This window comes from Lepisma saccharinum, chromosome 13 (genome assembly GCF_977018435.1).
Source record: "Lepisma saccharinum chromosome 13, izLepSacc3.1, whole genome shotgun sequence".
In the NCBI taxonomy this organism is placed as follows: Eukaryota; Metazoa; Arthropoda; class Insecta; order Zygentoma; family Lepismatidae; genus Lepisma; species Lepisma saccharinum.
Window position 1 is genome coordinate 31593737 of NC_139241.1, and position 24136 is coordinate 31617872.

The window sequence follows — 24136 nt, forward strand, 5'->3', positions numbered from 1 at the left end:
AAAATTCAAAGAATTCCCTGTGAGTAGCCACCCTGTTACTGCATATTAGGACTGACTTGGCAAAAGTAGGGTATGTGAATTAAGAAGTTATATTTATTAAAATAATGCCCCGCACTGTGGTTGTGCGAGTCTAAGGCTTCAGGTTCAGGGCTACGAGATGCATGCTGGTTCGAGTCTCCTGGGGAAAGCGTAACAACTTTTCTCTGAGATTTTGGGACCCGTGGCCACCCACTATTGTGAGGAAATTGGGGAGTTACGAATGAGTAGTGTACCGGGGTCATGGAAACCTTTGGCGAGTGGGAGGGGGAGGGGTTTGTGGTGCTGACTACAGGTCACCCTGTAAGTGGTTGGATGATCTTCCATCTCTGCTGGGGCATGTGTTATTGAGGCCAGCAGTTGGTAGGTAGGCCCAGGCTCTCAAGGGCTATCGTGCCATGGGTTATTAATATTAATTAAAATAATGACAGTAAATGAAATGTTATAAATATATTGGGGCGATAAAAATTATAGGCAATTTTACTGATAAACCATCACCAATATGCCCATATTTGTCGATACTAATACAGTACTAAGTAATGTGTCTCATTGTTAATAATAATCTGCTAGCCTGTGGTGAACCAAATAGATCTGAGCTGAAGTCACTTAAAACTAATGAACTAAACCAAATCTCTGGCATTCCTAAACCTAAAGGTGATCCTGTGAAAGATTAATCCAATCTTTTGCTTTTCAATTTCCTTCAGATCCATCTATATATTGGCACCACTATGTTTTGATCTCCCTACAGGTCACTTACCATTAGGTTTACATACTCGAACAAAGATCCCGTAACTTAATTTCCTCCCCCATGTATGTTGCATGGGCAACCGTTCAACGTCTCCCTAATTGTTTTAATAATACAGTATTAGGTGATGAATACAGTTCAAGGTAAACAAACCTTCTGCACTCATCTGTTCCATCACGTCTTTGAGGTCAAAACATTTTATTTCCATGTAGAATTTTCAGCAAAAAATGCAGGCTCAACCAGGACTCGAACCCAGGTCACTGATTGCTAAACCAGCTGAGCTTGTGAGCCAGCCCTGACTTTACCTGATTATTCGCTATCGCTGTTTTACCTGGGTGGAACTTTCTCTGTCAGTGCTAATGCACCAGGATCTGTTCTGGTAGCACTGTATCTACATAGAGACCCAGGTTCATGTCCTTGTCAAGCTCGCATTTTTCACTGAAATTCCTACATAGTACATCTCTCGCAGGTGCCAAATCTTAATGTAATATTAGGGCCCACATTCCACATCCATTTGATCAGATGTGTTGTTACTGGGGCTGAACCGATACTTGCCCAATATCTCATGGAGTGAACAAAATGCAATGCAATACTTTCACGGAGTCTAATACATAATTTTGAAACTTTTGCAACAACTTTGTGGGAAGGAATGACTTTGTGATTAAATGATTATATCTCATCTACACGTAAGAAAATTTTAGATGACGATTGCTATGATATTTGAATTGAGTCCACTTTATACACACAGAGGTTAATTGGGATTAGACCTACAGTTTAAAGTGGGATTCGAACCACTCTTCACCTCCAAAACGTATGGAGCCCTGGACCCTTTGATGGTGTTGTGCCACAGTTTGAACACTCTTAACAGCGGCCCTGGATGAAAGGACACTCACAAAACACCCACGCCTAGACTGGGATTTGGTTCCTAGATAGGAACTTCAGTGGTGAAATTGAAAGTCGATCACCAAGGCAGCACAAATAAAGCTTTTATTTCAGAACTTGATTTCATGTAATATCAAATCTATCTCCTTTGCTGTGTTAAAACATGTGTTAGTGTTGCATCTAATTGAATTTACTTCATCATCTAGTAAGTCCAAATCAGCCCTTATAACTATAGCAATGCAAATAAAAATACGAACCACCCCATTTCATATTTGAATACCAGAAAAGTATTATCAATATTTACAACCTTCACATCAATTTTTGGAATTATTATAGCCCAACCAATTCTAGTAGCAGCTCAGTTATGTCATTTACACTTATTCATTTAATTTCTTATATTTCCCCACGAGCATGTAAAATTGTTAGAAAATACTGTCCATTAATTTTCTGCAACCAATCATGATGACGAGGATGAATGATGATTAGATGAAAATGGCGAAGAGACAGTCACAAACACCCATGTTCTGGGCACGATTCAAACATGAGAACTTTGGTGGCAAGATCGAAAGTTTACCATTTAATGCTATGAAGTCGGCTCCTGTTTAGTGTAAAGGTAAAGCTCCATATAACGGCACATTTAGGGGATGAAGGGGTAGCACCCCACAAATGATGTGATCAGCACCCCGGTCTGGCCACCCTTTACCCCCTAGGGTTGCCTCCAGGTACACATTGATTTGAGGTTGGGTGGGCCTCAGAGCCAATTTATAGAGGGACAAGGTTAGAAAATTTCCGAGCTTAGATCATCCACCTCAGGAATCAAACCAGTCTCCCACATGGCAATCAGACACCCTATAGAGTAGACTGCCATGGTTCTGCTCCTATTTAGTGTGCAACACAGTATTCTATTCTGTTGACAAGTCAAGACTAAAAATTCAAAAACCTGGTTTTCTGCAGACTTCACACCCTTTATAATGTAGTCGTAATAAGCATACATATCTTTTTCTCAGAACATACCTTTCAAGATATTCATCTGAGTATAGCAATATAACAAAATATCCAATCTCAAATGTATTTCTTAATTTTAATATGTCACATTGCATCTCATTTGAAAGGTCAGGGGAAAAAACAGGTAAGTCAACTGCCAAACTCCAGAAGAAATGAACTTTTCATTGCAAAACATTACTCGACATGTAAATAAAAAAGTACAAAACATATGCTTTGATGAATAGAAGTGTTAAGTGTATGAGACGAAGGAAACATATTGTAAAGTCCAGCATGGCAGGGAATGACACTACTAATTTGCTTCGCTGACAACAGAAAATTGAATTACCTGCTTTTTCTTCTCCCATCCCTTCAATTTGCATTCATTACTAATAATTTCAGTGCAGAAAAAAGTGTTTTTTCCCCCCTTGGATGGTTGTGAATAGATAGTCACAGTAAATGTAAACATGGAAAAAAGAAATTCATTTAATATTTTGGGTATACGTTCAGCCGCAGTGGTCTAGTTGGTAGGGCTTCTGACTGCCACGTAGGAGACCTGGGTTCGATTTCCAGCCTTGTCCCCACACAAAGCAGCTCTTGCACTCACCCAGTCTCAAATCAATGAGTATCTGTGGCAACTCTAGGGCACAGAGGTGGCCAGAGCATGGTGCAGATCACATCACCTCCAAAGTGGCAGACATTGAGAATGTGTGGGGCCCTACATCCCCACATCTCCTAAATGTGTCTTCATAGAATGGTGCTATATACACAGGGAACTTTGCCTTTGCTTGTACATTCTATTGTTTACATTGCAATTTAGTTTCTGAATATTACAGATCCCTGTGTTAATAGGGCATGTTGAATTTTTTATCTTTAAAAATCCTGATTTGAGGGGTGTTAAAAAGTTGTGGTATGATTAGGTAATTTGAAATATATTTTGGTTACTTGTAAATATTTAGGTCTTGCTTGGTAAATATCTATGTTAAAAGTTCCTACTTTTTAACATTTTTAAAATTTTTCTGTCATTTAAACGTATGGGTTATTCCCAAATTTTCATGAAAACAGATGTTGATAAGTGCCTAAAATTGATTACAAGTTATTGTAGTTCTCTTATATATGTATTGTAGTTATCTGTACTATCAATATTTTACTATTATTATGTTATATTTTGTACTATTAATATTAATATTATACTCCTTTCTTTTTTCCAACAGAGACTGAAGAATTTCCACTTTGAGAGTTGCAATCGGTGTCAACTGTGTCAATGACAGTGTGGCTGTGGCGTGGCAGATATGTGATATCTTTTTTTGCTTTCTACAACCAGTGATAACTGCTTCACTATGACTACAAAGAAGAGAACAAGAAGGGAACATTAAAGTATATGAACAACCTTATTGGAAGTGCCTTCTGAATTACCAACTTTGCGAGACGTGTTAAGATATGGACTGTTGCTAAGAGAACAAAGTAGTGAGGATATGAGAAACTATGCAGCTGCCAGTGTTGTAAAAGACATTGCCTATATCTTAAAGTACTTGAAAAATGGGAACGAGCAAACTGTTCTTTTGTTTGCCCTGTTGTGAATTCAAGAGTTACAGTATTAGCAAAGATTCAGGAAATTTGGGAGAAAGCAAAAAACATATCTCTTGGAAGGGGCAAGTTAGATATTAAAGAAGCCTTTGCTTGAAAACTTGACAAGTTCTTTGACATTCTCAATTGCAAATGTGAAATCATTATGTGCTCTGAATTTGTCTGTGCTACAGATTGCACAAAAGAAGCTCACATTAATTGACAAGAAGATCCCAGTGAAAGAACTTGCTTTCATTAAAGGCCAGAGAAACAAGATTGGTTCTATTGGACCACACCAAATTGGTTTTCCAGATTTTCCAGAACATAACAGACTGATAAAGAAGCAAAAGCGAGGAGAAGTTGAGAGAACAAGACTTGCTGAATATAAAAAGGAATGCTCGCAGACTTCTTCACTTCCATCACATGAAGAAAGTTCCTCTGGGGTTGGAAATGAGGAAAAATAATCTGATACAGAAGATGGAAGTGAATCAAATTATGATTTAGCAGCTCCTTCAACTTATAATGGAGAGAAACAGTACAATACATTAGATATACCTAATGTTGCTATGCAGAGCATCAGATACGTTATTGGTCTTCGTGCCACAGCTGCAATTACCACCGCTGCATTTATTGATATCGGCTTGATCACTGAAGAAAACACGAAACTTGTTGTTGACCACAATAAAGTAAAGAGAGCGCAAAAGAAATTGATGTCATCATTAGACAATAAATTTGAAGAAATTTGTGAGAAGGGTCAAATTGATTGCATATGTTTCGATGGTCGTGAAGATTCAACTAAAGTTATGCTGAAGGCTGACCATTGAAAGGAGCAGTTTCTCAGTACTATGAAAGAACAACATTATTCAGTTTGTAGTGAGCCAGGTGGGAGATATCTTTATCACTTTACACCAGAGAAAAGCTCAAAGAATCAAAAACCAGCTGAAATAATTGCTGACAATTTACTGAATTTCATGAAAGAGAAAGGTATTGATAAAACAATACAAGCAATTGGAGGTGATTCAACAAATAATAATACCGGCTGGGAAGGTTGCACCATGCACTGGGTAGAAGTCAAACTAGGCCGCAAACTTAACTGGCTAGTTTGTGCTCTTCACACCAACGAGTTACCTCTTCACCATTTAATCACAGCCCTTGATGAGAAGACTTTGTCAAACAACAAGTGGACAGGTGACATTGGTAAAATATTAGATGCAGCTACAGAGCTTGATATTAATCCTAAATTTCCAAACATTTCAATTGGAGTACCTGTTATTGAACTCAGTATTTTGAAGGATCTGTCAACCGATCAAGCGTATGGATATAGAATTACACAGGCCATAAGAGCAGGTAAACTTCCCAATAATCTGGCACTTCTTGAAATTGGACCAGTGAGCCATTCAAGGTGGCTTACAACAGCAAGCAGACTTTGTCGCTTGTGGGTTTCCAAACATGACCTAAAAGGCAAAAATATCGAGAATTTAAGGCTGATTGGGGAATATATCGTTGGTATGTACTATCCGTGTTGGTTCAATATCAAAGTAAAACATTTGTGGATAGAAGGCCCACGTCATTTGTTTTTTCAATTGCAACAGCTTAGACTGCAAAACAAGTCTGCAGTAAATGCTGTTTTGCCGACTGTTAAGCGTTCAGCGTGGTATGCATTTAGTGAAACGTTAATTCAGACACTGCTGTGCTCAAATAATAAGGAAGAAAGGATAGCTGGAATTCAAAAGATCATCGACTTGAGAGGTGGCAATGATGATACATTTGGAGATCTTTCAGTACATCCAAGGAAGACACCTTCTATAAATACCTCTGCTTCAAACTTATTGGAGTTGATAGACTGGTTTGATGGAGTTTATGAACCTCCATTAACATGCAAAATGACAGAAATAAAGGAATTTATTGACAAGCCAATGCAAGTTCCTCAGTGGCCTTGTGATGGTCAAGGGATTGAAAGATGTGTGAAACAAGTCACGGAGGCTGCAGGAAAAGTGTATTCACAGGAAAAAGGGAGGGCTACATCAGAGGCCAAGAAGCAGGTCATCGGTTTTTGTCAAGAAATGAATCAAAACGGGACTTGATGAAACTTGTTATTAATTCTAATGAATATTATTATTTTTTTACTATAATTGGACATTATAAGATAAAGTAATGATATGTTGTTACAGCTGGAAACAAAATTTCTTTATATTTTCGCTTATATAAAATGATTTAAAACTTCAACTTTGCTTTAAAATGCGAGTTTTGGGCTTTTTTTTGTGCATTTCAAACAAACCTCAATTTACCAAGCTAATCATCAACCAATCATAAAAATAATTGCAGATTTGGATTCCTCATGTCCAATAACATATTTTCAGAACCCCTCATTGAGCAAATTCGCAAAAGAAAATTTTCCATCCTTAAATGACACGCCCTACTGTGTTAACCTAAAAATCACTTTCAGAATCAAATAAATTAATAACTTTGTCTACATAGAAAGAAGAGCAAAAGAACTGTCACAACTGTGATCAAATGAATATGAATGTATACTATAATATACCCCCATAGGATTTGAATTATCAGGTTATTCAGTTTTCTAAATCGTTTTAGGTTTGTGAAAAAAATTCTTGTAGAATTTCCTGTGTCAAAAAATTCCCAGAATTCAAGGAATTTTCTGTTAGTGGACACCCTGTTACAATACATGAACCAAATATTGTTTGAAAATACCAAATTCACCAATGTTCTTCAATAATGTGCAAAACTTGCTGCCGAGAAAAAGTAAAATTTACAGTAAAATTTATGTTTATTTATTACACTGAAAATCAGAGAAAAATAAAATAACTTTTACTTCCATCTTGTAGTTATTTTTAGTTTCCTTCTCTGTCTCCAATGAAATGCATGGTATGACAAACACACACCCATTGAGTCCTGGTATAGTATGGTTTGCTAACACTCTGGCACATAGAATGGCCCCAAATTAAATTGATCAACAGCTAAAGTACACTATTTCTCACCTGCATTAGCTATTTTACTCTAAAGAAAGGAGGTAAAGGAAAAATATCCAGCATCAATGAATCAATACAATAGAGAAAACAAAAACAAATATATTTTAATTTCTGAATTTATTTCAAAAATTCATTTTTACAATTTTTTACAAAAAAAAAATCAATATCATACCTAGGTACAGTTACACTATCATGCTTAATATAAGGAGTATGTGTTTACATTGCTGAGATAAACTTTATTACAAGTATTGCCTTATGTGGTAGCAAATATGGTAAACACAAGAATGATGCAGGGAGACAATTCACTAGAGCACCAAATATTGATTGATTGATTTGTTGTTTTAAGTCCACTTTATGCACAGGAAGGCTAATCGGGACTGGACCTACAGTTTAAAGTGGGATCTGAGCCACTGTGCCACATGCTTCCACCGGGTATCAAACCCAGGACCCCTTCATTACAAGGCGATGACGTTCCACTATGCCATCGGGGAGGCACCTCAAGTACCAAATAGTCCACATGGATGATGCCACTTTTGCTTGGTCAAACTCGTTCGAATCTTCCACGCTTGAAAATGTCATACCCGTATTGATTGAAAACGTCCCGTAATTCAGAGCCTAATAAGCAGCACTGTCAACCTAAAACCTATACATGGAAGGAAACCATTCTACGCAATTACAGTTCTAATTACAAAATGAGCCACTGCTTACATAAAACATGACACATGGTCTAAAACCTGCCACAACAATGAATTCTTCATTCTTGAAGGAGATTTTACATATGCAATAAGAAAGTTTCTCTAGCAAATTTGGACATGCAAGAAGAAGAGGCTTTGATACCCGGTGGAGGCACATAGTGGTTCGGATCCCACTTTAAACTCTAGGTTCAGTCCCGATTAGCCTTACTGTACATAAAGTGGACTTAAAACCCCAATCAATCAATCAATCAATAGTAGGAAGAAGTTCGTATATCAGATTTAGAGAAGTAATCTTGCACAGTTATCTAGAGCGCTGATCTCCATATTGCAGTAACCTGGAGGCAGCAGCTTTAGTGTGCATCCTTTAACTCGGTATCTCACTTTACTACTTCTGCATTTTCCTTGACAACATGGGCGAGAAGTCAGCAAAACATCTGGTTTTCAGTGTGGTTTAATGTCCTGTTTTTTAACTGTTATTATTTTTATCCCTTGAGAGCTACAAGGAAAAGTAAGAGCATGGGAAAAGGTGAGCGTGAGTCTGTCATCCTATGTCATTGCTCTATTAACCGAGCTACCAAGCGAGCCCTGGTTTTGCTTCCACTCTTTTAATTTGTGTGGAAATTCAGCGGTTGGTTGGTCGGCTGATTTGGTGTTTGAAGTCCACTTTATGCACAGTAAGGCTCATAAGGACTGGACCTACAGTTTAAAGTGGGATTCGAACCACCATGTGCCTCCACCGGGTATCAATCCCAAGACCCCTTGATTACAAGGCGATGATGCTACCATGGCACCTTCGGGGAGGCTGGAAATTCAGTGATATTGCAACCGGCTATGTTGAATTTGAAACCCTGATGATATTAATGGTGTCAACTATCTCCTATAACAGAACAACGGTAACGAAATAGTGGACCGACCTCTGTGGTCGATCCCCCAGTAAATACGTCCCTTGGGATAAAAGTGTTAATCATAAGATTATTGATGTCAGAATGTGCCATATATTAATGCTTCTAATCGAAATATATGGAATTGAAATCAGCAAGAATAAAATATGGCAAACGTGAAGTAAACTCAGAGAAAAATTGCAAGGTGGAACTTTTCCTAGTTACTTTCTTTTTCTGAGTAATACGTATCTCTGCCAAATGATGTCCAGAAGTGGCCCATTTATCAGCAAGACTAACCAGCAAAGATACTAAAGTATTCACAGATAAACGATTTTAATATTCAACACTTTCAACGCTATGAGCAACACTGAATCCACGTTCACAAGCAGCCGAACGGACCTTTCAAAATAATATGTTCAGAATTGGCAAATAGTTTTCAGTTTTGGAGCCTGACTTCTATTCTCCCCATTGTCTCATGCAGTATTAGCATGTAGACGTAGCAAGTTAGATGCTTTGTATAGAACCACATTTCTGTACAAGCAACTCATGTTATTGAGATCTGTTTTTTCAAACACTGAAAAACATTTGATCACTTCACTTGAAGAAAACATTCTTTCCATTTCATCCATTTGTCCTCTTGTTTTGTCAAACTTTCAGTTTTTGTCCCCCTCTTCACATTCACAATGCACTAAATAATTCTCTTCACAAAGAATCAAATAATCATCTTTCACACGCATTTCTTTAGGAGCTTGTCTTGGAGACATCAGCTTGTTTTCAATTTCACCATAAGGAACAGATATCTTCTGCATTGTTTTACTAATGAGGGACAGAATACAAGATACATCTAAGAAAAAACCGAGCACAATAATATTTTCCCTTGACAGCTTTGAAAGACTCTACCCAGTTTAGTGTGTTCTCTACTTGCTAATTGCTTTGAGATACCAAGATCAGATACCGTCAAACCTTCAGGGGTTACTTTGCACCAAAGTTGAAAAGAGTTGCAGAGTCCTCTGGCAGGAAAAGCATGAACATGAAGCAGAAAGTTTCAACTGCTACCGCTAGATGGGACATGTAACTGTACTTTGATAATGATGTTGGTGTTTGAAATCAGTTCTAGTTTCCCGCCAGGGTGTTGTTGGTGTGGATGTGTGGAAAGCAGCTGCTGTGAAGGCCCGAAAATTTGGAAGATATCATGTACATGAATTTCTAGCAAAGGTAAGTCAGTTCCGTAAAATACATGTTTGCATTATGGAACTTGGAAGCAACATTGGAAATTGAAGTGTGAAACTTTGTAAAGTCATAGGAAAAATAAAATGAGGAGACCGTGGTTTCAGCCTGAAATCGGGGTTACTTTGCACCATAGAAAATTGGTACCTCCTGCCTTCTAATTTTTGAAAATAAATTACGAAAATAAGCATACTGGTACATGATTGAATCCTATTGACATGGCATTTATATATATACACCGGTGTATATCAAGATTATTGATTTTCCGTTTATTTTCTTCTTTCAGATGCCGAGATACTACAAGAGGCCTCCAGGAGCAAGACGCTATGCTGATTATACAGAAGGTGCCTTACGTGAGTGTTTGGAAGCTGTATCAGCTGGTACACTGACGCAACGGCAGGCTGCAAGTAAGTACAATATTTCGCGGCGAACAATCAACTATAAATTGAAAAAGAAGCACATGTTGCGTCCCGGCAAACAACCAGTTTTTTTCAAAAGAAGAGGAATCACAGTTCTTGCAGTGCCTACTTGACACATGCAATTTTGGTTTTCCCTTAGATGAGAGTGATTTAAAGCACATTGTTAAAGATTATCTCTTGAAAACGGGAAGGGTTGTCAAGAACTTCAAGAATGGGAACTTTCCAGGGACCGACTGGGTAAAAGGTTTCCTGAAGCGCAATCCAGCTTTGACTGTCAGATTTGTTGCCAATATGAAGAAAAGTCGTGCCGATGTTACAGAAACTGTGCTTAAGGAATACATACAAAATCTCTCTGAAGAAATTAAAGATGTTCCTCCTGACAACATATGGAACTTTGACGAAACTAATCTGACAGACGACCCTGGATATAAAAAGTGTCTTTTGAAAAGGGGATGCAAATATCCAAGTAAGATTTGTAATACATCGAAGACAAGCATCTCTGTCATGCTTGCAGGAAATACAGGTGGCAAATTATTGCCACCTTTCGTGGTGTATAAATCTAATAAAATGTGGTCGACATGGTGCGAGGGTGGTCCCACCGGAGCACGTTATACAAACACAACAAGTGGTTGGTTTGATGGGTTAGCATTTGAAGAGTGGTTCTGTTCTCTGATGCTTCCTTGTCTCAAGAAAATGCAAGGAACCAAAGTCATCATTGGGGACAATTTGTCTTCACATCTGTCGTCTAAGGTGTTGCAATTGTGCGAGCAAAATGGAATTCGGTTCATCTGTTTACCACCGAACAGCACGCATCTCACGCAGCCTCTTGATGTAACATTCTTTCATCCTAAGAAGGTTGCATGGAGAAAGATTTTGCGTGCATACAAGGAGACACCGCGTGGTACGCATTCTGGAGTTCTGCAGAAGCAACATTTTCCTGCCCTACTGAAAGAATTGATGCAAGCAATTGAACCACATCAGGAAGCGAACTTGAAAGCAGGATTCAATAAGTGCAGAATATGCCCAACAAGTGTTGATGAACTCCTGAAGAGTTTTAACGGAAGGAGATCATCAAGTGGTAGTGATACGTCAGTAGTAGAGGCAAGTTTTAAAGACTTTTTGGAAAAAAAGAGGAATGAAGTCATAGGAGAAAAGGCCCCGATCAAGAGAAGAAAGAAGATGAATGTGCCTCCTGGAAAGAGCATTGCATCCATAGATCTTGCCACTGGCCAATGCGAACAGATTGCCTCGTCATCTGCTACCGGTAGCCATCCTGGTACATCAAGGAAAACCAGTATCGATTCAGAATCCAGTAATGGTGATGAAGTTCTTCCTTCTTGTGATTTCTCGTCCACAGAAATGCAGTTCAGTGACCATGAACTTCCCATTGGAGAAAATAACATCACTGAACCGTGAACTGAATGGGCATGAACCACCACCAGAATGGGATACTGTGAACCGAGAAGTGGGTGAATATGTTATTTTCAGATATGAGAATGAACTTTTCCCAGGGAAAATTGTAGCAGTCACACAGGATGGAGCAGTTGTTCAATCAATGCAGAGGAGTGGACGATATTGGAAGTGGCCACATAAAGTCGATGAACTGGAGTACAGTTGGGATGATATTCTTGGACATATAGAGCAGCCAAACCAAATCAGTTCAAGGGAGATATTTTCTGTTCCTGAGTTGGCATTTTTGTGGGATAGTATGTGCTAAACTATCAGCAAGTGGTTCCTGTGACAGTACCAGCATTTTATACAACATTTTCTATAAACGTATCAGTGATCCATACTAAGTACCGGTACTGGTACCTTAATTCTAATATCAGTATTTGCAAACGACATACAGTTTTCTGTGTCGTTATGCAGGAAGTGCAATTTATACACGCTGGTGGGTTAACATTGCACAGAAGCATTATTTTCGTGTGTTGAACCTATTTTTTTGTATCTGGTGCAAAGTATCCTCACCCTGTGAGGATACTTTGCACCAAATTTCATTTTTCAATAACCATTGTCATACTCCTCGATTACTAATGCACTTGTAGGAATGTTTTCTTTATGTATTCAGCTATTATATGTTTAAAATACAATGTTTTCCATCTTTGCGTTTGTAAAATACATGCAGTTTTCTTTGACATTCCTTAACCCCGTTTGATGGTACTGTATAATGCAAGAAAAACCTTTGAAAACAAGGCAATAAAGCATCCTTCTCACTAGAAATCCAACGTATATGAAATACTATTTTTCTTTTTTTAATTTTCAAATAACCCATAATGCCTGTATATGCAGCGATATGACTTAAGTTTGGCAGCTGTAGAAGGTTTACTGAAAAGTTTACATAATTCGTTCGTCAAGTATTGAAAATTATGAACAGCTTGGCAGCTGTAGAAGATGTACTAAAAAGTTTACATAATTCATTCAACAAGGATTGAAAATTATGAACAGCATTAACCATACTAAAAACCTTTTCTGACATAAGGTCCATTCTGCGGGCTATACAGTGTACAGTAATCAAGTGTGGTGAGATGTTTCTCCTAATTTGAGAGGCAACATCTTCCTTTTGACCTGTAAACAGAACAACCCCATCTGAACCAAATCCCACAAGTTTTTCCTTAAGCATTTGTATAGTTATGCTCTATTCTGCAAAAGCTTCGATGATTTTCTCTTGAAGTGACTTTGCATCTGCATTTATCACAGGCACTAGTTTATAATAACAACAGAAAGTTTTGTTTCATTCATTAACATGTGACATGTATGTAAAACTGAATGTTTTTCGGAAAATGTATCGGCTGATTCATCCACAGAGATTAAAAAACAGTTCGTCTGTAAGAAAACTTACTAATTTCACTTCCAATTGTTCAGCAATAAAATGAGTCATTGTTCCTGCAGTCTTATCTGTAGGAATATGAGTTTCCATGTCTAGACCATTTGCGACCTGAGGCCTAATAAGCGATCATGAAAACTTCAATATCTTTTGCAATGACATAAAGAAACTGTAACACCTTAATAGTTGTGCTTAATTTATCTTTTTGTGTTTCCATAAATAACTTGTGGGCAGTCCCTGCACTTCTCTCTAGGGTGTGTTTTTGAGCTTTTTCCCCCAGCAGCACACGTTGGCAATGAATAACGTTTTTCGTGTTTTTAAACAGCATCAAGATTATTTTTCTTACTCTTCCTTCTTACACTGTATTATGCCTAGAGTTTGCAAAAAAGCTGCCTTTTTTTTTTTTTTTTTTTTTTAAAAACGGAAATTTTGGCTTTTTACTAATTACAGCTAACCTATTTCACTTGAAGTTACTGTTATGAGTTTACAGGTTTGTAGTGACATATTTTACAACTAGGTAAAAAAATACATGCTGTAGAAGCCAAGAGATAGATATTGGCCAATCCCAGTGGACACATATTGCATAGTGGTCAAGATATTATTTTAACCCTAGCTTACTGATTGGGGAAGGGGAGGGGCTTGCAGGCCCACCACCTCTATTTTTTAGATTTTTTTAACGGTTTGAAAATAAATTACATTGTTCCCTAGGATGTTCTCAATATTTCTGTATAACTTTTGTTAATAACAACATAAATGTAAAGTAAATAGGAGGCAAAATGCACTTAGTGGGCATAACAGGTGCGATATTTGAATGTTTCATTCGTGACACTCATGCCAGTGACAGTGCACAGTTGGTAATAATGGTAATTATTTAATTTTAATTTTTATACTTAATAAACAACTGCACTTCTACAAACAAAAAAGCATTAATAAAAAAGTATTATCGCTTTTGTAAGTTTTAGTGAACGATAAAATATATGTGAGAAACTCATGCAATAATTGATTATTATTTTTTATTAATGATAGTAACTTTTGTAATTATTATAATTAATAAAAACTGCACATATATAATCAGCAAAGGAAGCAGTGATTAAATAATAAAAATGGTTTCTTGAATTTATTGATAAAGGAAAAGTGTGGACCTGGGAGCACCTCCTCCCCCCACTCTGGTATGTAAGTTCCTTGTATGACACAGGTAAGATAGGGTTAAAACTAAACATGTAGTTCTGATGAGCACATCTGACACAGGTTTGTGTCTCAATTTAAACGTTGATGTCATAAAATATGAAACAAATGTTAATATAAAAATATTCGATGTTTCAGAACAATTAAAATCTTTACTGTTCACAACACACATGCAGAAGTATACATACTACGCAAATGTGTGTATAATGTGTGTCCTGTCTAATGGAGCTTTGTGACAGAAGCAACACATGGCCCTTGGAAACCAACCCTCTTAGAAATAAATGCAAACTTTCGAACTGAAGCAACATAAGCTGCAAGTGTCGCTTGTTACTTGGCCTGCACAGTTTCCTCAGGGAACTTTCAGACTGAAGCAACAAATGACATGTATCACTTGGAAGCAGACCCTCAATAATCCATTCAACCTTTTGAACCAAAGCACGACAACGAGTTAATCATGTCACTTGCATTTTGCTTGGACTACACTGTTTTCTCAATGGCATGCATTGTCATGCCGCTTCGGTCTGTTGTTCTGGCATGCATGATGAATGTTTTGCCTTATACTGAAGGAGACTGTGTTGCTTGTCATCTATGACTTCAGTCTGAAAGATCCATCAATAGCGCTCATCATGTCGCCTCGGTCTTGTTTGTGCATACATGGTGGATGCTTGCTTACAGACTGAAGGGTCACTTGTCACTTCAATTGAGACCCCCACTGTCATGTGTTGCTTCGGTCTGAATGTTCTCTATACTTAACAAGAATGTTAGCTTCTTTGGCAGACATTCATTTCTAATTTAGCTTGTAAATCACAGAGAACAATTGCAAGTACTGTTGTTTACTTCTGCTTCAGTTCTAGTGCCAGTATTTTTCAACCGCCGGGCTGCAAAAGATCCATTGCACGCAGGGTTTGATGACATAATTGAACTGTGATTATGCCATAGTTGATATATTAAATAAGGGTGTATTTTAATGTTCATATAAACTCTAAAGATCAGATATTTATTTATTAGTGAAATTGTTCGTATCAGGGCATCAACTTGTAACAAATAAATTTACTGGGCTGTGGTCTCACGAAGGTTGAGAGCCACTGCAACAAGCAGCCAAAATACATCACTAGTTGCTCCTTGACAAGGTTTATTGGCCATTTAACCAAATGTACTGGAAAGCCAGAATACAAATATATTTTACTGAACACAAAATTTAATGCAGAGAGATTTGATACTAGATTTTCAAAAAATAAAGCAGTATTTTCGATTTGAGACACTTTTATGAACAAAGCCAAAAATACAACCAAATAAGCAACGGAAAAAACTCAGTTTCTTTCCAAAAAAGCAGTTATTTTTTCCGACCACTTCCAACTCTAATTTTGCAGAAGGCAAATCGCTTGTCAAAGTTCCTACCATTTTGCATACTTTCTGGAAATGTTGAACACAAACACTACACAACGCATTACTTGGTCATCTTTCACTGAGAGTAGTGTATAGTAACCAGGGGTGTTATTTTTGCCAGGATAATGAAAAGTTGGTTTTTACTTTAGAATTGATGATGGTCACAGTCCGTAAATCACTTTCTCTGATGATGTGGGATCACCTTCACTGTAGCTTTCCACACCACTCTCATTAAGGTATGAACACTCCTGTGCAGCATTTGACAATTTGTCGATTTTAAGCATTTTACTCTCATTTGCCTATACATGCTCACTGGTTCTTAGATCCTCTGCAATCACCAATGACTGTATTTTAGGATTACTTTTTTAAAAATAACTTGTAATTAATCCGAATTTCTCGACTTCACTTCTTGTGCTTTTCATTGCTTATGTTCAGAATTGCTACCCGAATCTGAAATTAGAGATGCATCGTTCGTAAACGGCCTGGACACATCATCACTCTTGTGAACCAACGTCTGGAGATCACTATCAATTTTGGTGGTGGCGATTTAAAGACAACAAAGTTGGAGGGGGGAGTGGGGGATATCTGCCCAAGGCAGCTGGTAGAAGACAACCCAGAAACACTTAGCAGGAATGTGTTGAGGGCAAGAGGAGAAGGTAAGGATGGGTCGAGGTACCGATTCTTAGGGAGTGGGAAGCAGCATCAGACCTTCACCTGCCTATTAAAAAAGGAACAAAACAACAGACAAGGAATTTGCCATTTAAATGAAGGATAAGGAAGAACAACACAGGCCTGAGAAACACACATGCTAATAACTAAAGGAAAAATATCCCACAGCACTGCAATCTCACTCAAGAACTGGAAATTCAGATCAGGAGCTGAAAGAAGGAAGCAACCACACAGAGAAAAAGATCAAAATAAGAGACAAATCATACGAATAAATCAAGACACTAAGCAAGGAAATCTGTGATAAGGTCATAATAACAAAGCTGTTCAGACTTGGAAAGGCAGGGGTGGGCAGTAATGAAAGGGAAAATTTCAATATTGCATGCAAACTGATGATTTATTAAGAATATTTTCTTTCACTAGTAGGACATTGCAACTTGACACACACTCCACTTTGATAACCTGTGAACGAAAAATCATTCAATCAGCTCAACACTATGTAACAGTACCGATTTCATGAAAGGAAATGTATTATTTCATGCTATGTATCATTAACATATTAAAAACGAGATAAATCACAACATGTGCCTTATTCTGTCAAACTCATATCATCCAAGGTAGCTGAAAATACCATCTGACTGCTTCAGCAGCATGAACAGGACAACACACTTTTAAACTTTTAATCCCTTCAAACTATGTTTTAACCTTACCATGACACATTCTACTCTTCTATCTCTGAAGAAGAATCGAAGTCCACCTTAATATTTAGAAAACAAAACAAATTATGTGTTGTGATTTTATCTTGTTTTTAGTAATCATTTCATTATTTTTAAGTGAGTGAGTGAAACTGATACCTATGTATGAGATGCTGATAGTGATATTGAAAGGTATTGGATCATGTTTCCAATACAAGCTGAATTTCTGAAAACAGGTGTTTTTCATATACTCCCTCCGTTCCATAATATGGTATAGGGGCTATCCACCGGAAGGAAGTGCCTTCGCGCGGACGCCATACTTGTAGCACAACAACTTCCGGTTCGTGGGCTCACAACATGCCGCTAAAGGGAGCTGAGATTGTGTCATGTATGAAAGGAACGAATGAGTGTGTACAAGGAGGATGTAAACTACGATCACGGCTAAATAATCTTTCACGGATCTCTCTTCATCCATTTCCTCGAGATCTAGGCGCCAAATTATTGCATTCAAGCTGTCAGGCGTGAAAATTGGAAGACCATTAGCAGGAGTAGACTGCGCAGTAATGACAACGGATGTGCAAAAATCCAAAAAGTCGGGACCTAAAAAAAAAAACATTCCGATCCAGACCGGAAAAAATGATAGTTTAAAAGTAGTTTATTCCCTACATTATTTTTGTACTAATTGTCCGAAATTTATTGAAATTAGCAGTTTTTATTCCAGAAATGCAAAATACATCATCACCCGAGGGTAAAATTTTGTGTATAATTATCTCTTATTCTCCTCGTCGTCAAGTGCTTTTATATGATCCATTTCATCCGGTATACAAAACGAGAAGAAATGCCACAAGTACGCGCTTGAATTACCCGGCCGCCGTGAACCGGAAGTTGTTGTGCTACAGTTCGACAATCGATTGTGCCGTTCGATATGTTTTTGTTTACTCGTGGATAGCCCCTATAGACACAGGATGAATGCGCTGATTTATTGCGCATGCGCATCCGAGTAGTGGTCGGATATGATTGTGTGTGCAGTAGTGAAGCAATCCTTCAACCAGTCAGATGTTCACTGTGTAGAGCATACTACAAGTCATGCAAAGGAAACATATATGGAGCTGAGTATGGACGTCAGTCAAGTGGGCACACGTTGTGGCATTCCAGGACGAGGAAACATACCAGTAACTGATGCAAATGTGAGTAGAAACACCAAAGCAAAACAATTAACAGCCGAATGTCGTAATGCCATTCTACAATTCCTACTCCAATTCAAGGAAAATGGAATAAATAATGTGGAATAAAATGCATTATTATGAGTATGAAATTGTAAACCACATTGTAGCCTATACCTAACATACAGCCTAACCCTCTAATGCTTTACAATGTAACGTATCTATACCATATTGAGGAACAATCTTAAAATTTAACATTTCTATACCATATTGTGGAACAACATAAAAGGCCTGTTTCTATACCATATTATGGAACGGAGGGAGTACATGCAAAATATCACAAGATAGATCTGTGATCTAAACATACTATGAATTATGAAAAACAGAGGGGGTTGCAAATTAATGAGCACACTACAATGATGAATGCAAAAGAACAAAATAACTTGTCTGACTGTATTATGTCCTGCACCATGGCTCAGGATGTCTAAGGCATCATGATTTGGGCTCTGGATACGGGACGAGTGCCAGGGTTGGCATTTTGCCAGTTTTTTTTTAAAACCCAACCCAGGTGGGGTTTTTCGGGTGTCTTTTCAGGTTATGTTTTAAAATATATATATATATTAAAATTGAAATATTTTTTCTCCTAGTAGTAATACATTGTAATATTCCATTTGTATTGCTTTATACCCTGTCCGAACTATCTCTAGAGCAAGCGAACGAAAACAAGTCTGCGCAAGTAGTAATGCGAGATGGCTCCACCAATGAACACCGGAGAGAGAAATGGATTACCTGGAGGGGGCAAGCACCTGCATTTGCAAGCCTTCACAGACTGCTTCACTCTGCCCACTCTATTTCCTCCCCTTCTTTGATGCTATGAGCACCCTTGCTCCAGAAATAACTGTGACTGGGAATAGTTGACAATCAAAAACTATTTAACAATTCTATTAACATAATTTGTTCTAAAATATTCGTCCAACAGTTTGATTCTATTCTTCAAGGAGGGTGTAATAGTTAATGCTGTTGCTTTGTGATCATTTCCAGGGTTGCATTCCCTGAGGAGGCACATACTTTGGTGTATCCAAGAATCAGACTACCGAGGGGTGGGGGTACAAAACATGTTATGACCAGGGCTTGAAAAATTCCGGTCGCCAGGGCGACTAAAAATTTCAACCTGGCAACTGTGATCTTTTGCTGTAATATGTACGAAATTTTGAAGATTCTAAGTTCAAATTGCAGTACAGCGTAAGTTAGCAATTTTTTTTATCAACGTTGTGAACATTCCATAGAATCAGTAACGATTTCTTACTCTTTGTCCCACATTTCCTGCTTTTTCAAATGATTTAGCGATGTTTTGAATACCGTGATGCTCAGCTTCTTATACATAATGTTCCAAAAGTCTCACAACCCAAATTTTGAAAATGTATATCATGAAAACCGTAAGAGATATTTACACCAGGTTTTCTATATTATAAAGCCTCATCCATTGAGATATTTCCAATGATAAAAAATTATCAGTTTACGCCACACAGAAAATTAGATAAATTAATAACTGGCAGAAGGCAGCGTTAGCATTTTTCCAGAAATGCACTTCTGAGTGAGAAAAATATGTATGAAATTATCGAAGGGTCATAATTAGATGTCTGATACCATGTCAATCTGCCATTTACGACCAATATTGGTCATGTGTAACATTTAATGGATTTTTGACTGACGAATTTATGTGAAAAGTTACATTTATGGGACATATCTCCGTAGATGGCAACAATAGCAGGTCGAAATATTGTCAACAGACGCACGCAACATGTGCCTAAGTATTGGCCATACATTTACATGAAAAATAATAAATCAAGATTTTGTGCTGAAATTGAACCCTTGAGAGAATCCTAGACTGCCCCTGGTTATCCTGAATTCTCTTTGCTCACTTTTGCAGCTACTATGCCTGTTTATTTTAATTGATTCAGCATGGTGTATACATTGGAGCAACGCGTGTGCTTTTCTGAAGAGTATTTTATGATACTACTAATTCAATTTAATTATGTCACAATTAATGACATTTCAATAAAATGTACTCAATTTTCAATTGTAATGTTTAAACATGCAAAAATTTCTTGTATCAATTGATCATCACAGTTGAAACTATGATTTGTCATTATGGATTCCCCCCCATAAGGAAGTAACTGATAACCAAAGTGCTAGGAAGTAACTGATAACCAAAGTGCTCCCACATTTCAAAATTATAAGCTTTGTTCAAGTATGCTGCATCAATAAATGCAAACATTTTATCTAAAAATTTCTGGTACTTTTTATTTTTGTTTCTTGGATATATGATCTTTATATTTGTGTTAAATGTTCATTTCTAGCATGATTTGAGGAAAACAACCTGACAAAAACCCACTATGACTTGTACTACATTCACTATTGTATGTATGTATGTATGTATGTGGGTGGGTGGGTGGGTGGGCAGGTGTGTAGGTAGGTAGGTGTGTGTGTGGGGGGGAAGCGCGTGTGTGGGTGTGTGTGTTTGTGCTGGTCTAAGGCACATTGCTTTGGATGGCAACTGGGGGATGGCATGGGTTCGATCCCTGGTTCAACCTGCCATGTTGAGGAAATTGGGGAGCTTATACCTACTATAACAGTTGGGGATACGTTGGGCTGACCACTCGACTGCTGTAGCGCACAGGATTATATATATAATATATATAATGCCCATGAAGGGCCTTGGCTTGCCAACCTACTGCTGGTCTCCCTCCCACGCTTTCTTTCGCCACCTCTAAGCGTGGAGATCGTCAACCAGTATTGGATATATGTGTGGGTGTGTGTGATGGTGTGTGTTTGTGCATATATAGTCAAAGTATTTGAACTTTTCTGAAATACCTTTATTAGCAACTGAAACAAATATGCCTGGTGGACGACAAGACATTCTGTCTCAAAGTTGCCTAAAGTCGGGAAACAGTTTTTGTAAGTCGTCACTAAAAACACATTTGCGTTTCGGAATGGTTCTTCAGATTGCTGATCGACACAACTTTACTTTTCCACTACAATGTAACAAATTAAATAAATAAAAAATTACTGCTTATTTCTGAATTTTGATATCATAAAACTCAGATCAAACGAAGCTGCGGCGACCAGCATATCATTGTAATATTTACCTATTTTTAGAAACTTGCGGCTCACCGCAAGTCACGGTCGACGTCGCAAATCCTTTGAAATCAAAATCTCACACGGCGCAGAGGCGACAACAGAAGATACGAACGAAAACCTCCAACAATTTTTCTTTGTTGGGAGAAACATTTATTGGTATTGAGCTTGCAACTGAGACAGTTGCATTTCTAAACTTTGAAATTGAAAACAGAAAAACTACTAACAATTGTTTATAAATATAAAATTTAGTTGCGAATCTTGAAGTTGAAACAGTTGCCTATACCCCCAAAAAGAGAACATTTCCCATTTTTCCTAAAATCCCCTTTCGACGATTTTTTAGGACCCGAAAAAGAGGATATGAGAAAAAATGAGAACGTCTGGTAACCCTATTTACACATAATATTTCCTTTTCAAAAGGCCCTCCTCCCAGTAAAAGAAAGGTTGTAGGCCATTCACTCTTAAATTTGACCTTGACGATTTGGCAGTGACAAGACAGCTCTCTGAGGGAAGGCCGAGGAAAGCTAGCAGCTAACCCGGCTATTTTTAGCGACAGGCGAACACAGATTTCGCAGACCTATGAATTTGCAACATGAATTGTTGGCGTGGGAATTATGCTTTCTTATATTATTTGCATTTGGAAAGTGATGAAAGACAGTTTTACTTAACCTAGACTGCTTGTGATGTTGTCGCCAAATATTCAAGTTATTGCTGTCCTCATCTTTCTTCTGCCTGATAGAAATAATAGTCTGTTCTTTCATGGTGGTGACATAATTTCTTATTTTATGTTTACAACACAACACTCGAGACTCGACGAACCTTTAACTAGCAGAAGCTATCCAAATCAAATATCGCTCTGCCCGCTGGAAGTTCCAGGCGGTGTCGCAGGTGGCAGCACAATTTGCCGTGATAAAAATACGTTGCTAGCCTGGAATATTAATATAATTGCACAATAATACGCAATCTTGCCAGTGACAAAAGTATAGCAATCACAGCACAATTTGCCGTGATAAAAATACGTTGCTAGCCTGGAATATTAATATAATTGCACAATAATACGCAATCTTGCCAGTGACAAAAGTATAGCAATCACAGCCTAAATGTTTCCTCTCGTGATCTACGTTGTCGGATTTTTAATATTCTTCTTGTGAAATATGAAAATTAAGAGGAAAGACGTGAAAGCTGTATTTTGTGATTTATTATTATTTTGCGCTTAATGTAATTATACAATCTATAATTGAGGAACGAGTACACAACGGGACGAGTACAAAGAACAATGGCCTAAAGCAGAATATCAAAATTCCATTTCAGAGCTGCACAATCACGGTAACAATTTACCATGTAAATGAATGGGATGAATTTTCAAGATGGCGGCTGTAGTCTATACCCTTAATGGAACTGGTTTAGTAAGGAAGTCAGTCTTTCAATGCAGTATCGTAATTTTGTTGCTATATTTCAGCATAGTATACTCGGGAGGAGGGGCAAACTGGTTCCTCGACCCCCCTGGAAATTTTCATAGTTTATTTCAAGTTACAAATGGTCAGAAAGCTCGGTATTTTTTTTGTTAATAATGAAATTTCAATTAGTTTGTATTCAAACAGAATAACAAAGTAAAACTGGGTTTAAATTTTAAAAAAAGTGATTGTAAAATGCAAGAACCAGGTGTGTAATCATTCCCTACCATTTAAACCAAAGAATAAATGGTTTCCCAGTTTTCAAAAATACTAAAAATTAGTTTTATGTGAGAGGTTACACCAACATAAACACTAAACATATGAAATGTAAAAAAAAAAAATAATAAATAGTTGTGCTGAATTTCACTCATCTGGTGGATCGAGTAGAAAAGAATATAATAATAATTTAATAATAATAATACATTTGAAATAAAATGGTTAATTTTATTAGTTTATAATAGTTATTATTTTATAATAATAACAAGCCTACAATAGTAATTATATGCTTATTATTTCAACTGTTCAAGTTATATCAATGGCCTGACCCCTCCTCTGATAAAAAATTCTTGCAACACTCATGTGCTGAAGATAGATATCGCAGGACGTAATTAAAAATATGATAAAGGTGAAAAAAATGTAGGAATGTTTTTCCTATGAATACAAATACAATTACAGAACAGCACATTTCAAATTTAAAGCTCAAGTAAACACGATAATTATGTACTGCAGTTTTGGCTTGTAATTGCAAATATGAACATGAAAATATACATGGACAAAAGTAAGAAACTGGTAAAATGAGAAATGTTTTGCTATTAACAACATAATGTTTCGGGATGTGAATACTACAGTTTCAGCTGCATCAATATTGGCAAAAAAGCATATCAGAACTGGTATCAGATTTTGTAAAATTCCAATATTTAATTTTTCACTTTCAAAATTTTATACCAAGGATATAATTGATATTTGTGGGATTAGCAAGACCTTATACTGTTCTGCTAAAAAAAATGTGGTTTCAAAGAAATATATTTCTTGCTTCATCACATCAATAGTAAAGGTGCTTATTTCCTAACTTTTCTGTTGTAAAATATGGAGGTACTTACGCTTCCAATTAAAAGATTAAATAAACACAATTTGTGTTCTGATATTTATAATATAATGTACATGGTAGCTGTGTATGCATTAGTGTGTGTGAGAAATTCACAAACA

At 37.2% G+C, this 24136-nt stretch overlaps 1 protein-coding gene across 4 annotated transcripts in view; it reads right to left on the minus strand.

Moving 5' to 3' along the window:
* The window catches only part of LOC145996914 (uncharacterized), a 103556-nt gene that overhangs the window by 26259 nt on the left and 53161 nt on the right, over positions 1-24136 (minus strand). Inside the window, exon 4 of one of the 4 annotated variants that reach the window (XM_083133486.1) lies at positions 16823-16942. The exons of the other annotated variants lie outside the window; for them this stretch is intronic. Coding sequence (XP_082989612.1) covers positions 16900-16942 — 43 coding nt within the window. The 3' untranslated portion in view covers positions 16823-16899. Of the gene's footprint in view, positions 1-16822; positions 16943-24136 lie in introns of those variants that run through there. 4 annotated transcript variants of the gene reach the window in all.